At 32.1% G+C, this 18590-nt stretch overlaps 1 protein-coding gene across 1 annotated transcript in view; it reads right to left on the minus strand.

The window, feature by feature from the left end:
• Window positions 1-3708: 3708 nt before the first annotated feature.
• The window catches only part of LOC135226545 (F-box only protein 32-like), a 51663-nt gene continuing 36781 nt past the window's right edge, over window positions 3709-18590 (minus strand). The window contains exons 2-7 of the mRNA XM_064266201.1: window positions 15993-16119; window positions 13602-13751; window positions 10376-10585; window positions 9871-9963; window positions 9424-9593; window positions 3709-9122 (exon numbers count right to left, since the gene is read on the minus strand). Coding sequence (XP_064122271.1) covers window positions 8912-9122; window positions 9424-9593; window positions 9871-9963; window positions 10376-10585; window positions 13602-13751; window positions 15993-16119 — 961 coding nt within the window. The 3' untranslated portion in view covers window positions 3709-8911. The remainder of the gene's footprint in view (window positions 9123-9423; window positions 9594-9870; window positions 9964-10375; window positions 10586-13601; window positions 13752-15992; window positions 16120-18590) is intronic.

Here is an 18590-nt window from a genome sequence, read left to right on the forward strand (position 1 = left end):
ATTCTCATCTTTCATTCAAGGGCAAATCCTTGTAACCAGAATTATGAAAAAAATTACAGTACGTATAGTATATAATTTATCATCAAGATAAGTGGCAATTCACTTCTTTTATGCATTTAAGTATAATTGCACATAAGCAAGATGAGAATTTAACCAGGATTCCCATTCACTCTAATTTTTGCCGGGTTACTGAATACTTCAGTATACGTACAAAATACATACTATATAAAATTAAGGGTCATACCACAAAATGAGTCTCATTAACCATGTATCACCAAAATGAGAGAAATTATTCATATAACTATCCCTGTACATTCCTGTGCCCTAAAACTCTATAGTACAAACTTTGATAACAGAAAAGCTAAATAATAATTAAGTAAAATGTCATTTTGATGATTTTCCCCTCATCAAAACCCTTCAAGTTATGCAAGCAAAATTAGGTATTTATCTACACTGAACTCCACTTGTAAACGTCAATATCTCCATCTCAATTCAGGCTCCAACATCACATTTCATCTCCATAATCTCAGTAGAGTAATCAGTTTTTTATTTGGAATAAATCAGTTGCCCCAAAAGCTACTGACAAAATGAAATTCAGGGTAACCTCATTCTTACCTCAGCTGTCATGATAATTTTCTAATATAATGGAAGATGAAGTTCACCAGCAATTGCCTACCATATATGTATATGAAAGTAGCAAAATAGTGCCCTAAACAGGATTAGTACACATATAAATCAATAAACTTTTGTGTGGAACTCTTACCAGGATTTGCCTGTCCCACATTGTAAATGTGCCACTTACTACTTGTATTCTTTTATATACTGTACAAATACATTAATTCCAACCTCTACCACATTAAGATGTACTTCAGATATTGACTATTCATTATCACAGTAACTTGGACAGAGAGTGGGATACATTTTAGTGCTGCTGTTTTGCCTCTGTCCATTTGGCAAGGCCATATATTACGTAGTTTCAAAACCCATTAAGGCAAATGGCCACTTAAAATATGACTTTTGACAATGTAAATTTGTATTTACTTGTCTCCTTCTTATTTAAACAAACTATACTAATCTTTGCAATTGTTTCATATTTCCATAAGTTTTGTATTACCATGGACTAAAATGCCCAGTACCCAAAAGTCTGTTGTCAAACTGCTTAGTGCCCAACAAAAAGAGCCCAAGTGAGAGACCCCAAAAGGCTGCCCAAAACTGTCCCATCCTGCATAAAAGTTGAGAAGGAGAGGTGACAGGGGACTAATTGAACAATCCAAAGAAATCCACGCAAAGCAAAAATGACAAAATGTGACATATTGAGTATTACAGGTCAAAAGCAATGAAATGTAATGTCATTTCAAGTGAAAAATTATGGAAACTATTTGTGGAACAAGTAAAACTTGGCACCATAATACTAAGAGTACTATTTTTCAGATAATAAGGAGTAATCAGTGGAAACCAGTGAGAATCTCAGAGATAAAGTTACAAACAAACACTGTATTTAATTTTGAAATAAAATAATGGTTGGAAATAGTTAGAGCAGTTATTAGTACATCATTTATACTGAGGCCTTATATTTTCTTTGGTTGAAAACAGGAGCAATTTCACAAAACGATTGAAATAATATGGCTTTATGTGAGACAAGCTAAGCAGAAGTTTAACAGCTATATATATATATACATATATATATATATATATATATATATATATATATATATATATATATATATATATATATATATATAATACTAATATATATATATATAATATATATATAATATATATAGATATATATATATATATATATATATATATATATATATATACTATATAATATATATATATATATATATATATATATATCTGTCACTTTTTTTTTATCAGATATTTAGATACACTATGTATTTGTATTTCTAACAACCTCTGTGACCTTTTAATGTCTTGATTTCCTGGCACTTTGGATATGCTTGTTACTAAAATGACAAATCCCAAATGAAAAAAACATGATTTTTGTGGCAGGACTTGAACCCACATATGATAGGGTGAAGTTACCCTTAGCCCCTCATCCACGTTTCTCCATTCAGGTTTAAGGGTTTGTAGTGACAAGGATATCCAAAAAGTGTAAGGAATCCACAAATTTGAGAGGCCATTGTAGCTATTATATATAGTATACTATTATAAATCTTACACACACAAAATCTATGCTAACGATGAAAATGGAAAATGGAAATTTTCATAAGGCGAGATTCTTTCACTAGTCATTTTTAGCTGCATGTAAGAACACTCATGAAATGACCCTTCCAAATAATATACTGCCATATAACTACGTGAGGGCAAACATCCTTCATATCTAAGACAGAGAAATAGGCTTCCAGTTACATGAATAGTCTTCCATTACAACCTCTTTAAGCACTGAAATTGCAATTGTCCTTCCTCTTTTCTATCAGTTACAAGTGTACTATATTCATGATTAGAAATTCTACAACACAGTGCCCCAAGGAACATCTATAAAGTCTTCCTCGTAAAACACCAACAGTAGTAAAAATTCCTAATATCTAGGAAATATGGATGGCTAACAAGTATTTGGAATGATTTACTCTAAAACAGAAGTACAATGTTCTTACTGAAAACAATAGTACAGTACAATGTTTACTTCGGATTTTTCTGCATTTGTGCATATGTCATAGGAAGTGCGGTAGACTTGCATATCATAAGTAAAACAAATAAAAAAAATTAAAGGCAAGGGTTACATAGAACTGATTAGCCAAAAAGCAGAGGACAAAACAATTGTGAGTTATAGTGTGCACTGTAGTATTGAAAATGGATTACATTAGTTCATAATTACTGTACGTATTTGTATTTGACAAACAACCACAATGGTAAAATCTACTTCACTTACATAATCTGAATCACTACTGAATGGTAACATCAAAATGGGAATTTCAGAATGACTTGTGTGCATGATATTGCATAGAGCTACATAATCCTGTGTGATTGCAACCTGTACAAGGCAGGAATTTTCTACGAGATCCACATTTATGCTACCAGATGTGAAGACTTCCTTCAGTGTGACAGCCAAGGTGCACTTATGTTATGCTGTAGTATCTAATCTAACCATGTGTAAATAATCAGTGCTCACAAAGTAACCAATTATGCCTAACTGGATATAACTTCCCTAGACCACAATTTCTGACTGGAAGTGCAGTGGCATATGAAAGACACAACACTAATATACACCAACGATTATGTCCTTAAATATACAAACTCAAAATCATTGCATATTAAATACAACAATATGATTTTGCACTTAAAAAGGTTCCAATGATTAGAATTTCTTGTCATTCTTCTTACCAATATAAGACATACAAAGACTAAAGTCACTACGTACTGTATTACACATGACAAAACATAAACCTTTTTTTTATTTCCATTTTGACTTACGCTGCTGGAAAAGATCTAAAGAATTTTTTGTTTTTTGTAAAAATTCAGTCATACTAATTTCTAAAAATTCTCCCCATATTCATCTGTATTCTTAAAAAAAGAAGTTCCTTTCAGTTACTTAAAATCTTGAAGCCAATAAATCAGGCAATGGAAAAAATATCAATATTTGTACAGCAACTTCTGAAAAAGGATACAGTCCACTTTTTCTTAATTTTCTTTTCTTATTTAACCAAACTTTTCCTTTCCTAAATGAATTTTTTTTTTTAGGAATTTCAAAAACAAAAGATAAACACTAATGAATAACAAAGTTAGGATAAATTTCTCCCAACCTGTAAACCTTATAAAAATCCTTTTAGTAATTTTTACATTACTATACAAAATGCAATCAAGGCTACACAAACCTTTTTAATAATTATCATTAAAATATTACCTTCACTCTTGCTATACATGGTGATGTCCTGTGAGGTACAGTACATAATTTACAATATTTTCAATCTCAATGCATAGACAGTTAATATTGTTACATAAGTATATTGTAAATAATTTTGCTTTTTTTTAATTAGCTTATTTTCTACATTTAGTTAAACACGTTTAAGGACACAAACCTTAAGCAATAGATTTGCTGTTTTCCTGGCTGAAAATAAGGTATTTTTTTTTGCATAACTTCTATAAATTTAAACTGCTTCTTTTGGTACTAATAAGCTTTATCTCAGATACAGTAATTAGGATGCTTACCGCAACAAAGTTGTGCACAATAAATAAAAAATGACACAAAAAAAATAAAAGTAAAATATGAATACATATAATGTTAGCTGTGATCATACCCTTAACTCAGGGAATCACACATTGCAGCTGCTATCATATTCAAGAAAGACTGCATGTGCAATGACTTTCTATAGATCTAATAAATTTCGTTTGTAATTTTCAAAATAATCAACTGTCAACATTCACCCACCATAACAATGATGATGACCTTCATCATAAAAGCTCACTGACTTTACACTGTATATGACAATATTTTCTCTGTATATCTATATCCCATTTCATCTTCTTGCCATGTAGTGCAAATTGTCTTCAATTTATGGTATAAGACTCAAAACATCATTTTACATAACAGTACAAATTCATATTTGGGATAAAAAAATCAAATTAAAAACACATCCTCATCTCTTCTCAATGTTTAAATGCACATTGTACATAATTATATTTTGATAAGGATGCTAAAATAACTATGCAGAGGAAAAATTTTATGTCACACCTATCTATCACCAGGAGAGCATAAAACTTCTATGCAGTTACGTATTGGCAACACTCAGCAATAATTTATGAAAAAATAACATTTTATAAAAAGAAATCAGCTAAACAGCAAGTTCATAACTCTTCAATACAAAAGTCTTTCAGAGCAGTACAGTGTTTGGAACATATGTAAAAAATAAAGGAAATGGCATTTAAAAGAAAAGTGAATTCATTGTATAATTGAATGGACGCAATACCATATATTTCTAATCTTGTGAATGTATGAGAGAAGAAAAGATCAGAAATAGTAATTTTCACTGACTGGCTGAACAAAATGTATTCAAAAGAAGTACTACTATATGGCAACCATCAGTTTCCCATAATTCTTAAAATACACGAAAATAATACGTACATTACATACTGTTGTATACCAGAATGCTTTATACTACTAACACCAACGAAGAAAATTGAGTAATGGCCAGTTACTATCAGTAATTGTGACAATTAATTTCTACTAATTCCAAGAACAAAAGACAGTACGTATCTATATCACATATGTACTATAAAATCGAAAGCTTAAAATGAAGAAGAAATGACCAACCAATTATCAGTAACGGTGAGAAACTAATTCTAACTAGTAATCAAGTGGAAAAAAATTCTTAAAGCTAGTAACCTTACATAAAGTAATCTGGACAGACAAGGTTATCATACTGAAAGCTCAGTACAAAGTGGATGGATTGCATTTCTCCATTTCTCCAAGAAAAAAAATAAACAAACCAATATCTATTCGTATGTACGAGAAAACATAAATCCTCTTTACAACACTTTCATAAGCACATGGGCATGGGACCTTAGGAGTTTTACAAGATTACATAAAATAGCGCTTGACAAGAATGTCTCCTAAATCTTAATTACCTTTCAACTGCTCATTTTTATATTATATATTATTAGGCTACTAAACAGTATAGTACTCTTAAAACTTCAAAAATACTCTCAGGAACAAAACCACGTAATAACACAAACATCAAAATCATCAGTGCTTTAAAAACATAAAGTCATCTCATTCTATTTACGTTTTTGGTAGCTGTCACGTCCTTTATACAACCACTGCGACTGAGAAATAAACATATAGTACACTAACTATTAATTAAATTCTTTGTATGATTATAATCACTAAAAAATAATGTTACAAGATAACCACAAGGTTCTCAGAAGCTTAGTATCGTTATCACAACATGTCAGTTGCCATCTATTTCCTGTGGGGTTTATTGCCTACATCAGCACTGTAGAAAAGGTTCCCTGAAAAGTCCCTTTGGTCCCCAGCTGAGCTGTTTTCTGCCTTTTGATTTTCATCGTTTCCATTTGGTCTCTTCCTACCTAGCTGTCCAACATTTCTTATTTCATCTTGCTCAATTATTCTCCCCTAACACCAGAAAAACACCACAATGTCAACTATGCACATCCAGAAAGGACTTAGTGCTCTAACTGAACTGGAATAATAACAGTTGCCCATTGACTAATACAGCATGTCCCTATACAAATCTACAGGAATTAGTTCAAGCAATCATTTACATACTGCCTCTGCTAATCTGCAAAGAAGTTGTTATCTTCACCATTAAGAAAAAGCAAGGCTGAGGAAGATTCAAATAACAAAGGAACCTGTAAGCTTATGAATGTAATGGTGAAAGCACTATGAGTTCAAATTCCTTTTTAACTCAATGTATTCATAATAAAAGAGAAGCTGAATTGTGTTAAACAATTTGGTTTTTCAATAAAAACTAATATTAAAAACAATAGCTAATGTGGCTTGCAACAGTTGTATCATCTTGGCTATTTACTTATAGATGATTGTTTCCACTGAAAAATGGCCTTTTAGGTCAAAAGAAATATCTATAATGCATAACCACTTCATCAATTCCAGTAATTAAAATGATGGATATAACAGCGGTCCATAATGGAGAAGTGCCATATTCTCTTACTACTGAGATTCTTCAATAACTTCAATAAGTAATGCCCTTTGAAGTTCATGCTCCATACAATCATTCATCAGTTTTCTTCATTTTGACTTAATCATCTTTTTAAGGTTGCAGGCTATATGTATATAATCTGCTCTCATTATCCATCTATGATATATAAGCTCAACAGTGAGAGAAGCATGTGAGAGTATGACTTAATAGTTCTGATTCTAAAAAAAAATAATCAATCAATCTGTGATACCACACATGGAAACAATCCTTTGCAATAATTGTCATAATAGTTACCAGGAGCTACAAACTTCCCTCTTTACACTATAAGCAAGAGAATGAGTATTGAACCAAAACCCCACCTGTAAAAATCCCATGCAAGTTAAGACACATCATACAAAACCATTCAGTCATATATGTGTCTTTCCAATGGAAGGAATGAGTCAGAAGGAAACAGAAGTACACAGGATTCACCAAAATATCATGCAACCTTAAATCAGATACATGTACTATTATTCTTCAAGTTTAGTATATACCTACTAAAATGTGAGTGTTGATTCTCTCAAAATATGTTCCTAATTAAACTGGATGAAAAAAAGAATATGTCATTAATGATTAAATAAATACTACACATAAAAGTCTATACTGCATTATCTATATCATGTATGTAGTATAAGGACAATTAAATGACCTGTAAATATTTCTCTGCATCCTTTAAGTATGAATTTCCTCTTCTCGAGGTGGCAAAGAGTCTGTGGAGTTACACTAGTTTCAGATTCAAGTATGTACTGCAATATGCCTCGACATTTTGAGAAAGGTGGCCTTTTTTATATATGCTTTGACATATTGAGAAAGGTGGCCTCTATATAAACTAAGTTAAAAAAGTCGAAATCTGGTCTTGTAACAAATTTTTAAAAACATCCTTAAACAATATTTTTTCCTGTCATTAACATTCTTTGACATTAAACTTTTTAAGCTTTAGTAGAAATTTTATATTGAAGGGTACATAATGATTGTATGTGTACATAAAATTGTGAGTTATTATGTACTGTTGTATATGACCATAAATATGTGTGAGTTGTCAGTAACTTAGTTAATGTAATGCTACGACTGAACTCATTACACAGTAGGTTTCAAGCTTTGCTTGTTAAATCAACAATTGATATTAAGATATGAATTAATCTTCCCTTCCAGTATATTGGCCATATTTGGTTATAGTTGACCTATAAATGAAGCTTTTGTGACTAAAGTTTTTGTGACACCCATGAAAATATGCTATGGGTATGTCAGTAGCTCCTTAAAATAACTTCTATTAATTTTCAAGTGAATCAAATCATCAGCAAACCCATTAACTGTGCTGATTTACTCTCTAAATTACTATTGGGATACACTTGCAGACAACATTTCAATAAAAAAAGGAATGTTTTACCCTCACTCATATCCAAGACATTGGTCACAAACATTACAAAAGCAAAAACAAAACTAAAATTAGATCAATGCAAAACAATGAAGTAACATCTTGGCCAATTTCTACTATATTTTTTTGGCATAGCAGGACTGCATATTTGTCAAAATTATTAAGGACTAAAGCTAATGCAATGGGTTCACTGCACTGCATTTCTTGAAAAAAAAAAGTTACATTACAGCACACTTCTTGTGAAAATTCTCATGTAATACATAGGTATGTGTACTGGACTTAACACTTCATGGTAATCAAATGAGTTCACCTACTGGTAGAATATATTAAAACACCTGGTTACTTTTTTAAGTGGTACCATCTCATATCATTAGTTTCATGTAGCTTAAAGCACAAAAACATGGTCATGTCTCAAAAGGCAGCATAAGCATATCTCACTTGACAATAAATGTTGCAAACTTGGGCAAGGGATACATCCTGGCTTAAAAAAATGCCTGTATGGAGTTTTCAGCAACTTGCTTACTCCTTTTAAAGAAACTGTTAGTTAAAAAATTCTCATTCTTATAACAAATCTATCATCTCTGAACATTTATTTTCAACTATCACATTAATCCTCTGCCTTCCAGGGCTCCTCTCCACTGTTTTGAAGCGTAACCTGAGAAAGCAAAATCATATTTGTCACATAGTAGTAACCGTTGAAACAATGACAAAATGGTAGAGAGCAAGCATTGTCCATAAGTAGTAACATAGTTTCGAACAATCTGGACTGACAATCATTCAAAAAAGTTCATTATCAATCCCTTTCAAAACCAAAACACCATCATCACCTTCGGCCATCACAACCTGAAGCATATACTTAAAGATAGAAATACTTGAGAAACTCCTGAGGTGTGATAGATATGTATATTATATCAGGCTTTATTTCTTCCAACTGCTGGTCTTCTTCTAGGGAGGTGCTCGGGCTGGTGTCTGTGCGGCACGGGTGTCCGTAAGACTGCCAAAACATACAGCTGCAGTTTCTGCATAAGCAAAGTTTCTCTGCATACTCTTCTCTAAGTCCATAAGTTCTGTTGGAATACATTTTTTGAGGTAGAATATAAGATTCCAATTAGTCAAGGTTAAGCATGTTGGCAGAGTGAGCCTAGCTCCTTTACTTTTGGTTTTGTGGTACCTAACATATCCCAATTCCTGAACCCTGGTTTCAATTCATATTAGAGGCAATAAGACAATAAGTCAGCAGAAGAATTATACCAATTCATTTCCAAAATAAATTAAATGATTCAAGACATGTTATATTGCTTTGTAGTGAGTTTTCCTGTTTTAAAGTGACTGTTCTTTGCTGACTATTGCACTTCATAAAAGTCTCACCTTCTAAGTCTGTCATATATCTGCTTCCAGTTTTTCTGAACTTGTAATTCTCTGTGCATCTGGATGATGTGTTCAATTTGCGCGGGCGTCCAGTGGAATCGACATAGTTGCCTCCATATGGTTTTTTCTTCACTGACCTTAGCCATGACGCTGTAAGCTTCACTTGCGCTCTTCAAAAGAAAAAGCATTATATATATATATATATTATATATATATATATATATATATATATATATATATATATATATGTATATATATATATATATATATATATATATATATATATATATATATATATATATATATATATATATATATATATATTTCAAACAATTCCTAAAAATCTTTCATGATACATATACAGTCTTGAGTGAACTGCATGACTGCAAAACTACATCTTTACCCCCACTAATAACACTAACAATAAATTTTCTAAGAAAAACTCACTCTAATATCGACATGATTGTCAAGGCGTTTCAGGATTTCCCTGATACACTCCTCCGGCACTTCCTGAAGTGTGGGATGCATATCATCTCCAGGCTGAAATAAAAGTAATCTTTATGAGAAAAGAACCTGCACAAAAAGAAAATTTGTACCGAGTAAACAACTCATTCTATGAATGACTTTGAAGCAAAGACAAAGGACATAAATGTAATACAATATTGTCATTATAGAATATTGTTAAGTCTCGTAAATGTGCTTTGAGGTAACAAGAATTTGGTGCTGACATACAATGCAGATAACAAACTTCTGCCAAACACACACAGACACAAAACACACATTAGTGTGATGGCTTTAAAAGGGTTAATGCTGGATGATTGTTTACTGAGCTAAAACTATGGGCTACAAACTAGTAAATGTCACCATGAAAGACTCTCTAATTAGATCTAGTAAAAGGAACTATGAAAGACTTTCCTACTAGACAATGTAAACATTGCTACGAAGACTGTACCTTGGAAATTTGTATTGTGGTTGCAATTGCATTAATCCCCTCCAGCCGACGAGTGTGTTGCTCCCACAAGATGGTTGAACCAAGTTTGCTGCCCCAAAGGTAATCCTCGAGTCTCTTGCGAAGCTCCTGCAGAAGGTGTTGGAGAACATGGACGTTCTGCTGGCTTCTTGTCACTTCGTGGGCAACTTCTTCTAACATACCGAACAACATCTGGCAAAACATCACACAGACTGTTTACTGCATTCCCTTCCAACACTTCTAGATCCAAACATCTGGCTGGCAAAATAACACAAATATTGTTAAATGCAATCTCCCAGAACAGCATGAAGAACCATCAACTTGTCCAGCCAGCTTACAGACAGCACGTATGGTAAAAATGGAAAAGTTAATAAAAAGTAAAGAAGGACATTAGGCTAATAAAATGAAACTCACTGCAGTATGATCAGTATACACAAAGTATGTGAAAACCACGCAAATGTAGTACCATAGTGATTTCATTTATTATAATTGTATATACACCAGGAATGGCAGACCCTTAAAATAAATGTTATAAGAGATAACACAATCAACGCTTAACTTCTTTAATATATATAATACTGGCAGTCCCTGGCTTACGACGGTTTCAGTTTACGGCGTTCTGGCGTTACGACACTTTTCAATTATATTCACCAGAAATTATTTCCAGGTATACAATGCATGTTCCAGGGTTACGACGTTTACAACGCCAATCTGACAGAAGAAATACTGACTCCAAAAAGACAAAATAATCAATATTTGAAGGTTTTTTTTTATGAAAAATGCAATAAAAATGCAGTTTACGTGGTTTTATATACACCCAAAGCATTAAAAGTAAGGATTTCTTAGAATTTTTGACAATTTTTGATAATGTTCTGGCTTACAACGAATCTCAAGAACAATACATGTGTATATACTATATATATATATATATATATATATATATATATATATATCTATATATATATATATATATATGTATATATATTATATATATAGATATATATATATATATATATATATAATATAATATATCTATATATAGTTATATATATATAGATATATATACATATATATATATAGATATATATATAAAATATATATATATAGATATATATATATATATATATATATATATATATATTATATATATTATATATAGATATATATATCTATATACATATATATATATATATATATATATATATATATATATATATATATATATATATATATATATATATATATATATATATATATATATAATATATATATATATATATATATATATATATATATATATTATCATATATATATACATATATATATATATATAATATATATATATATATATATATTATATATATATATATATACAGTGGACCTCCCTGTATTCGCATTCTCCGGATTTGCGGACACACACATTCGCGGATTTCTCTCTGGAACGTTTCCCCGCATTATTCGCAGAAAATTAGCCTATTCGCGGTAATTTCTATGAGAAATATATGCAAATTCCTGGGTTTATTTGATCAATTTCATCATAAAATGCACTTTTAGTGATAAAACTATTAAAAAAAACCAGGTATAAAAATTTTTAGTAAGTTTTTCTTGAGTCTTAACTAGCAAAATAAGAGGTTTTATGCATTTTTATAGGGAGTTCCAATCAGGGCTGGATTAAGCTGGTGGGAGGCCCTCTTTCCAACTCCTATTGCATACACTGCAAGCTATTGTCTAATTAAAGTAGCCAAAATACAGTAATACTAATACGTATATTAGTAGGACAGTTTTATTTCTTGTTTTTTTGTTTGTTTGTATGGTTTTTTTTACATTGCATGGAACCAGTGGTTATTCAGCAACGGGACCAACGGCTTTACGTGACTTCCAAACCACATTGAGAGTGAACTTCTACCACCAGAAATACACATCTCTCACTCCTCAATGGAATGGCCGAGAATCGAACTCGCGACCACCGAGGTGGGATGCAAACACCATACCAACCACGCCACTGAGGCGCGACAATTTTGTTTAGGAAATACTACAATGGGACTATTCTTCTGATGTTATCAATATGCATAAACACAAAATAAAATAAGCATAAGTTGTTCTTACCATCTTTTTTTTTTTTACATATATGCAGTTATAATTATTTATATAAAAATAACAATGTAACTAACACTCATAATTATAACAGCTCATTCGTAAAGCTATCTCTGTTTGGGAAAGTGTCCTGCACACCCTTGTCCAATATGAGTCTATACAGGAAAAGCGCAGTGCTGATATCAATTGACTACTCATCTGTGAATATATTAGCAAATGTTACAAAATGGCACAGTTCCTCCTTAAATGTAATATCCAAGTCATCTGGATATGCCCTGACGAGTTGCTCTGCTGTGCTGTAAAGTTCGTCTGAAGAAAGCTTTTGCAGATGTCTAAAAAAACTAAACTGACTTGATATCTGTTTGTATGCTTCCAGACGTTGATCGAGGGAAGAGATAAACTGATCAATGACAGGCAAGGAAGTTTGGCTAGTATGGGTAATATAAGTGCCCGATTACAATACTAACCTTATTAAATTAAAATGTATTTTTAATGGTGGGAGGCCCCCTCTTGGTGGGTGGTCCAGGGCCCAGGATCCTGGCCCCCCCCACTAATCCGGCCCTGGTTCCAATTATTCGCGGGTTCTAACTATTCACAGAGGGGTCTGGTATGCATCCCCCGAGAATACGGGGGGACCACTGTATATATATAATATATATATATATATACACAAATATTATATATATATACTATAATATATAGAGATATAATATATATATCCATCAGTGGATAAAGACACTCATACAGTCCGTCCTAAGTCTAGATAAAAATGGGGCATTAAACAAAATACCCATGCCATAGTAAAAACACAAGTTGCTATAGAGCCTGAAACAAACCTTAGCGGTCTGGTACAGTAAGCAACGAATTGAAATATGACTCAAATGCCTACGGGCTGCTCTATGCGGCCATGCTGGCATAAGGCCAGCTTAATCTTCAACAACAACAACGACTCAAATCCAGCAGAGAACAATTAACTGTACTACATATCGAAAACACCTTGGTAAGATCTTTCAACATATAGACGTAATCATTTTCATTTTTTTTCTTAAAGGTTTCTCATTCCAAGCAATAATTTCCATATTCAATATTTAAAAAACCTTACTCAGCCATGTACCTTCTGGGCTCCTCCCGACAGTGTTGCCAACTTCTGAGTGATGAGTAAATCCAGCAGTTTGCAGATGTACCTGAAGCGCCTGATGTCCCGCACAGCGTTAATGAAGTCTAGTTTCTTCAGAGTCTCGCCTAGTGGGTTGAAGCCGGCCACCTAGAAAATGAAAAAGTAATTTTCCTGTCAAATGGAAATCAAATGTGCTATTTGCATGCCTTGTATCGCTTCGAAACTTCCCCAGAATAAGTTAAATTTTAAACATTTTTAAGTTTTGACTGTGTTCAAACACAAGCACATAAGCATAGCTCTTACAGATTATTGCAGAATTAAGATGACTGCTTTCTGACAAGTTCATAAGCGCTTCTAGATTATTACAGTACGGGTATTCAGTTCAATGAATCTTTAAAAAATAATAAAAGTCAATGGGAAATTCTCCAGATATGAAAAAAATATAAAATTGATAAATAAATCTACAAAAACATAAGAAAAAACCAGAAGGGGGGAATGAATATCACAAAATGTTTAGCCCTTCCATGTTTTGGGTGTAGAACCTATGACATTTTTTAAAAATAGACTTATTTCATATATTAAACGTTGTTCCTTGCTTTGGTCTCCAGTTTAACTTTCACCTTCAACTGTTCGATAAAAGCTCAAGTTCTATCAAATTATCTCTTTCGACGAATGTAAGAGAAGCATTACTATTCATACAAAAATGAAATTCTAGGAACTCTGTCTTTCTGTACTGACAGACGTTAGGACAAAAATGAACTTCAATGAAAGTTACTATCTTCGCAAGAGTGTGTCTAGAGAAAAATAAACAATAGTACATTTCTCTTTTCTATATCATAAAAATCAGACTTACACTTCTCCCGAATAAAAGAATCATTCCTTGTAAAATCAATAAATACAATGTATATAAGGTAAATACATACCAATACATATACATACAATTACATATACACACACATATACATGCACACAGGTGGCCTGCATGACTTTTTGTTTTTACAAGAATGGCCCTCTGGCTAAAACAACTTGGACGGGCCTGTCATAGAGCAATGATATTTGGATTGGGGGGGGGGGGGGGGAGGGGGAGGATGGAGGAGGATGAGGAGGTGGGAGGAAGGAGGGCCACAGACCAGGGGGGGGGGGTGCTCTATAATACCATTTATAGTAATTTGTTAACTTGTGAGTTTCCTTTTAACCCTCTTAGCTGGAAGCAGGGTTGTGGTAAATTGCTAAAAATCAACAGAAATCATCATCATGAAGGGAAGAATTATAAAAACATTGGCAAATATTCACAGTGAAAAGCTCCAGAATGCAAATATTTTAAAAAATCAAATAACAATAAATAGCAGATGCACTAACAAAAGAATGACATGGAAGGTCTATATATATTATATATATCATATATATATATATATATATATATATATATATATATATATATATATATATATATATATATATATATATATATTTATATATATATATAATACATTATATATATAAGAACACTCTCCGGAAGTTGAAATTAAAACATTTTGATTAAATAATCAATTGCAAACATTTCAGGAAAGAAAAATACTAGAAAAAGTAACAGATGCGTGAATAGGAAAGCTCACGAAAGTGTTAAAAATACAGTAACTGACCAGTTAAAAATAAAAAAAAATAAAAAAGATCTTACTGAGACAAAATATACAAACATGAAAAGAAACAAGAAGGCAAAAATGATGAAATCTAACCTTTAAAACCATCTGAAGTGAAAACCTTGTTATAAAAACCCCAACTTCCTCCGTTTAAAAAAGATGAAAAACCAGAAGGCAAAAATTACAAAATAAAAAAACAAAACCCATCTGAAGTGAAAACCTCGTTATAAAAACCCCAACATCCTCCGTTTAACAAAGATAAGAAAAACCAGGAAGCAAAAATAAAAAAAAATCATAAAAACCATTAAAAACATCTGAAGTGAAAACCTCGTTACAAAAACCCCAACCTCCTCCGTTTAACAAAGATAAAAAAAACAGAAGGCAAAATTTCTAAAATAAAAAAAAAATATAAAAAACTCCCAAAAGGGGAAAAACTTATTGTAAAAACCCAAAGCTCCTCAGTTTAACAAAGGAAAAAACCGGAAAGCAAAAACCATCTGAAGTGAACACCTCGTTATAAAAACCCCAGTCTCCTCCAGTTAACAAAGATAAAAAACCAGAGGAAAAATAATAATAATAATAACAAACTCCTTATGGGGAAAAACCTATTGTAAAAACCCAAAGCTCCTAAGTTTAATAAAAATAAAAAACCAGAAGGCAAAAACCATCTGAAGTGGGAGAAAAAAAAATCCACAAAGGGGAAAACCTTTTGTAAAAAAATAAAAAAAAATAAAATAAAAAAACTCACCTCCTTCGTATTCCGGGTGTATATCCGACAGTAGGGCTGTGGCACCAACTCCCCCCGGCTGCCACGTCGTTCGACAAGGGCGAGGTCCTCCGGGGGTATGTTCTCCTGGTCCTCCTCGACTTCCAACCTAGAAAATCACGAAAAAATAAAAGAACTCGAGGTTGATCCAATGGTGTTCTGCTCGTCCTGAGATCAATGAAAGAACTTGGGGTTACTCAGCGTTATTATGTTCATCTTTGAATAGAAAAATAAAAAAAAATTAATGTTAGTCAATGTTATTTTGTTCATCTTTGAATAAAAAATAAATAAAACTAATGTTAGTCAACATTATTTTGTTCATCTTTGAATCACAAAATCAAAAAATTAATGTTAGTCAATGTTATTTTGTTCATCTTTGAATCAGGAAAAAAAATTACCGTTAGTCAACATTATTTTGTTCATCCTTGAATAAAAAAATAAAAAAAATTTGTTAGTCAACGTTATTTTGTTCATTTTTTAATCACAAAATCAAAAACATAATATTAGTCAACTTTATTATGTTCATCCTTGAATCACAAAATTAAAAAATTAATGTTAGTCAATGATATCATGTTCATCTTTTAATAAAAGAATTTAAAATTAATGTTAGTCAATGTTATTTTGTTCATCTTTAAATCACAAAATCAAAAAAAATTAATGTTAGTCAATGATATCATGCTCATCTTTTAATTAAATAATTAAAAACATAATGTTAGTCAATGTTATTATGTTCATCCTTGAATCACAAAAAAACTTAATGTTAGTCAATGCTATTTTGGTCGTCTTTGAATCATAAAATAAAAAATAATGTTAGTCAATGTTATTTTGTTCATCTTGGAACCACAACATTAAAAACTTCGTTAGCCAATATTTTGTTTCTCATCGAGTCACAAAATAAAAACATAATGTTAGACAATGTTATTTTGTTCATCCTTGAATCCAAAATTTAAAACATAATGTTAGTCAATGTTATTATGTTCATCCTTGAATCACATAAAAAACCCTATGCTAGCCAGTGTTATTGAACCCCTCCTTCACCACCTCATGAATAGAAATAAATATATTCAATAAGTCACTTTACCCATTCTAGACATCTCCCGACGGAGGGTAAAGCTCAAAGTGTGGCTTTATGGCTCACTGTAGATAGTCCTGTGGATCTTTCCTACTTACCTACCAGTCCATTTTTAACTTTACCTGGCTCTAATTTTCACGGAAGAGTCAAGGCTATCAAATGGTACGTTCGTCATTCTTGGCACAGAAGATGTCTTGCGACAAATGATGATGTCTTACACACACACATATGACTACTTGCACGCGTCACTGAGGTTACTGTTAACGCACCGGACGGTCCGGATCTATTTATGATCTACTTATTACGATACCAAAATATTGGAGTGCTGCACCCGTAGATTTTAGTGCTAATCTCTCTCTCTCTCTCTCTCTCTCTCTCTCTCTCTCTCTCTCTCTCTCTCTCTCTCTCTCTCTCTCTCTCTCTCTCTCTCTCTCTCTGTGAGCGTATCTTGGGATCAGTTAAACGGAACAATACTTCTCTTAACAATACAAAATACTGGGTTACAAACAGCACGACTTCGTCGATACGGTGTGACGAGAATTTAAAGAATTTTATACAAAGCGTTTTGGTGGCTCCTGCGTTTTCAGTCGTGTCCACCACTCAGGGATATTTGCAGGTTTCGAGTCGTTTCTTTATCGATATATAAATCAGAATCATAAAAGGTCACAGGAATATTTTCCGGATCAGTAACTGACCTGGAAAAATGCATTTACGTAAAACTACAACTTACAACTTTCACGTTCATTCTTTGGTCAAACAATCGCAGTTCCATTAAGAAGAAGAACAACAACAACAAGGAAGGGGAGGAGAGAGGAGAGAGAGAGAGAGAGAGAGAGAGAGAGAGAGAGACTCTAATTATCTAACCTTAAAAAGATTCTTGCATTCACAGACTCCTTCTCCCATGCCAGAGAATAACCGTGTCCCAAAGTTGAATAAAATCAGATTTATAAATCAAAAACATTTTTACAGGCAATCAAAAAGCATCTATATTTGGAAGTATTTCTAAAATAAAGTTTTTTTTCCTTTAGGCCTATATAATGTTCCCCTAGGCCATTATAAGGTTTCCAACGAGTACATTGGGATGAAGTTGATAACCACATCCCTGTCTACACCACGGCTGATGCAAACCACCACAGTCAATTAACTACAGGTACAAAACTGGCTTTTACTGAACTGGAAGTCATTTGCATCCCATCCTACACAAACCCTAAAAGACTTAAACGAACGAGGCCACATACACAGGGGCATTACATTTTATATATATATATATATATATATATAGATATAAATATATATATATAAAGGATAGGTTACATAGCATCACGTTTTATATACTTCGTGATCAAGTTATTCATATATAATATATAATATCATAATATATATATATATATATATATATATATATATAAGGTTTGGTTTATACATAGCATCACGTTTTATTATACTTCCGTGATCAAGTTATTCATATATATATATATATATGATATATATATATATATACTATATAT

The sequence above is a fragment of the Macrobrachium nipponense genome, chromosome 14 (genome assembly GCF_015104395.2).
Source record: "Macrobrachium nipponense isolate FS-2020 chromosome 14, ASM1510439v2, whole genome shotgun sequence".
NCBI classification, from domain to species: Eukaryota; Metazoa; Arthropoda; class Malacostraca; order Decapoda; family Palaemonidae; genus Macrobrachium; species Macrobrachium nipponense.